The sequence below is a fragment of the Mandrillus leucophaeus genome, unplaced genomic scaffold (genome assembly GCF_000951045.1).
Source record: "Mandrillus leucophaeus isolate KB7577 unplaced genomic scaffold, Mleu.le_1.0 Scaffold479, whole genome shotgun sequence".
Lineage (NCBI taxonomy): Eukaryota > Metazoa > Chordata > Mammalia > Primates > Cercopithecidae > Mandrillus > Mandrillus leucophaeus.
Window position 1 is genome coordinate 352,432 of NW_012105131.1, and position 2,779 is coordinate 355,210.

Sequence of the window (2,779 nt, forward strand, 5' to 3'; positions counted from 1 at the left end):
CAGCAGCCAGCCCCATCCCCAGCACCCCCACTTGGGTCTGTTCTGTGAGCTTTCAGCTAGCACCTGTGCTCCATAAGCTGTTGTTACTGTCGGATTCAGGGAGATGAGGGTGTATTTATATCTGCCTGAGACAGCCGTAAGGGCCCACACATCTGGTTCCCATGGCGACGTGCCTGACGCCAACAAACAAACACTGATCTTTTTTTTCTTTCTTTCTTTTTTTTTTTTTAAGATGGAGTCTTGCTCTGTCACCCAGGCTGGAGTACAGTGGTGTGATCTTGGCTCACTGCAACCTCCACTTCCGGGTTCAAGCAATGCTCCTCCTGCCTCAGCCTCCTGAATAGCTAGGATTACAGGCTCACGCCACCATGCCTGGCTAATTTTTATATTTTTAGTAAAGATGGGGTTACACCATGTTGCCCAGGTTGGTCTTGAACTCCTAGACTCAAGTGGTCCACCTGCCTCGGCCTCCCAAAGTGCTGGGATTACAGGCACGAGCCACTGTGCTCAGTCACAAACACAGATCTTGAAGGCATCATGGAGTTGTGTTCAGAAGGGGCCTGGGTGGAAGTCTCTGCATTGTCCTGTGCTTGCTGTGTGGCCTTGGGCAGGTCGCTTGCCCTCTCTGGGCCTCATTCCTCATTGCTATGCTGAGAGCTGTTAGGAAGCCCTAGGAAGAGCAGCTTTGAGGTTTTTTTTGTTTGTTTGTTTTTTCTGAGACAGAGTTTTGCTCTTGTTGCCCAGGCTGGAGTGCAATGGCGCAATCTCGGCTCACCGCAACCTCTGTCTCTTGGGTTCAAGCGATTCTCCTGCCTCAGCCTCCTGAGTAGCTGAGATTACAGGCATGCACCACCATGCCCGGCTAATTTTGTATTTTTAGTAGAGACAGAGTTTCTCCATGTTGGTCAGGCTGGTCTCAAACTCCCAACCTCAGGTGATCCGCCTGCCTGGGCCTCCCAAAGTTTTGGGATTATGGGCGTGAGCCACCATGCCTGGCCCAGCTTTGAGCTCCTATGTGTGGCTGTAAGGTGGAGTGGACCTATGTCTCTCCCCTGTGCTGTCTTGACAGGTGTGTGGCTGAGTGTGTCTCCTTGAGGGCAGCCCTGGATGCCTGGACATTCCACATCCAGGGGCAGTCCTGGGAGTGGGGATTGGGCCTCTGGCCCCCAATGTTGAGGCCTGTGATGAGAACGGGGTCAACAGCAAAGGGAGCCCACTTTCCCCCTCTCCTTTCCTTCCTCCCCACAGGTTGTTCCTTGTGGTAGGTGTCTGTTCCCCGCAGTGATGAAAACAGTGTTGTCGGCTGGGCGTGGAGGCTCACGCCTGTAATCCCAGCACTTTGGGAGGCTGAAGTGGGCGGATCAGTTGAGGCCAGGAGTTTGAGACCAGTCTGGCCAACATGGCAAAACCCCGTCTCTACTAAAAATACAAAAATTTTGTATTGAGGTTGCAGTGCCCAGTGGCACATGCCTGTAATCCCAGCTACTTGGGAAGCTGAGGCAGGAGAATCGCTTGAACCCGGGAGGCAAAGGCTTCAGTGAGCCGAGATCACGCCACTGCACTCCAACCTGGGCAACAGAGCGAGACTCTGTCAAAAAGAAAGACGGAGAGAGAGAGGGAGGGAGGGAGGGAGGAAGAGGAAGGGGAAGGGGAAGGGGAAGGGGAAAGGAAGGAAGGAAGAAAGGAAAGAAAACAGTGTTGTCAGTCACATCCCCGGGCCACCCTGTCCTTTATTTTATTTCCCCCCACCCTGAGGAGGAAGGGTGTTGCATTAAACACTCCCATTCTGGAGTTATTTGTGGTTTTTCCTAGAGTGCAGGACAGCAGGTTGGGAGGTCTAGAGTTTTCCAGGACTGTGGACCATTTTGATGGCCTCACCTCTGGACTCTGGGCCATTCTGATGGCCTTGCCTCTTCTCTGCTGTTGCTCACTCGGTGAATCCTGTTGCTCTGGGCAAAGCCGGGTCAGCCGCCTCTTTCCCTCCCCTGCAGGAAGGTGGAGGATCTGCAGTTCCGCGTGGAGGAGGAGTCCATCACCAAGGGAGACCTGGAGGTAACAGAGGCCCCTTCCCTGGGCACTCTTAGCACCAGTGCCTGGCCCTTGCTAGGGCAGATGGTCATGAGGTCCAGCAGCAACTCCAGGACCCTGGGGGAAGGGGCTGGTGGCGGGAAAATGGGGAAGGATCAAAGGTCTAATGTCTGAGGTGTGAGTAGCTCAGCCCCAGGAGCCCCCCAGGGAAGCTGTGCTCCCCATGTCAGCAGCTGGATGGGGTGGGCAGGATGAACCCAGCGCAGGGCAGATGGAGGGCTGGGCCCCAGGATAGAGTGGCTGAGGTCTCCTGTCCCTTCTTCTTAGGCAATAGCCCTAAAGGTGCCCCTTCGTTCATCTTGGATTCCAGGTAAAATTTTGGCTGAAAGTAGCTTGCTGAGTCACAGAATTTGTAGGTAGGAAAACTGAGGCTCAGAGACCAATGGAGCTGGGCGTGGTGGCTCACACCTATAATCCCAGCACTTCAGGAGGCCAAGGCAGAGGATTACTTGAGCCCAGGAGTTCAAGACCAGCCTGGACAACATAGCAAGACCCCATCTCTACAAAAAATTTAATAAGTTAGCCGAGCTTGGTTATGTGCACCTGTGGTCCCAGCTACTTGGGGAGGCTGAGGCTAGAGGATTGCTTGAGTCTGGGAGATGGAGGCTCCAGTGAGCTATGATTGCACCTGTTTTTTTTGTTTGTTTGTTTTTTGGTTTTTTGGTTTTTGGTTTTGCTTTTTTTTTTTTTT

At 53.2% G+C, this 2,779-nt stretch overlaps 1 protein-coding gene across 1 annotated transcript in view; it reads left to right on the top strand.

The window, feature by feature from the left end:
* CLIP2 (CAP-GLY domain containing linker protein 2) overlaps positions 1-2,779 on the top strand; it is a 108,962-nt gene that overhangs the window by 41,224 nt on the left and 64,959 nt on the right. The window contains exon 7 of the mRNA XM_011995238.1: positions 1,992-2,089. Within this exon, the coding sequence (XP_011850628.1) occupies positions 1,992-2,089 (98 nt within the window). The remainder of the gene's footprint in view (positions 1-1,991; positions 2,090-2,779) is intronic.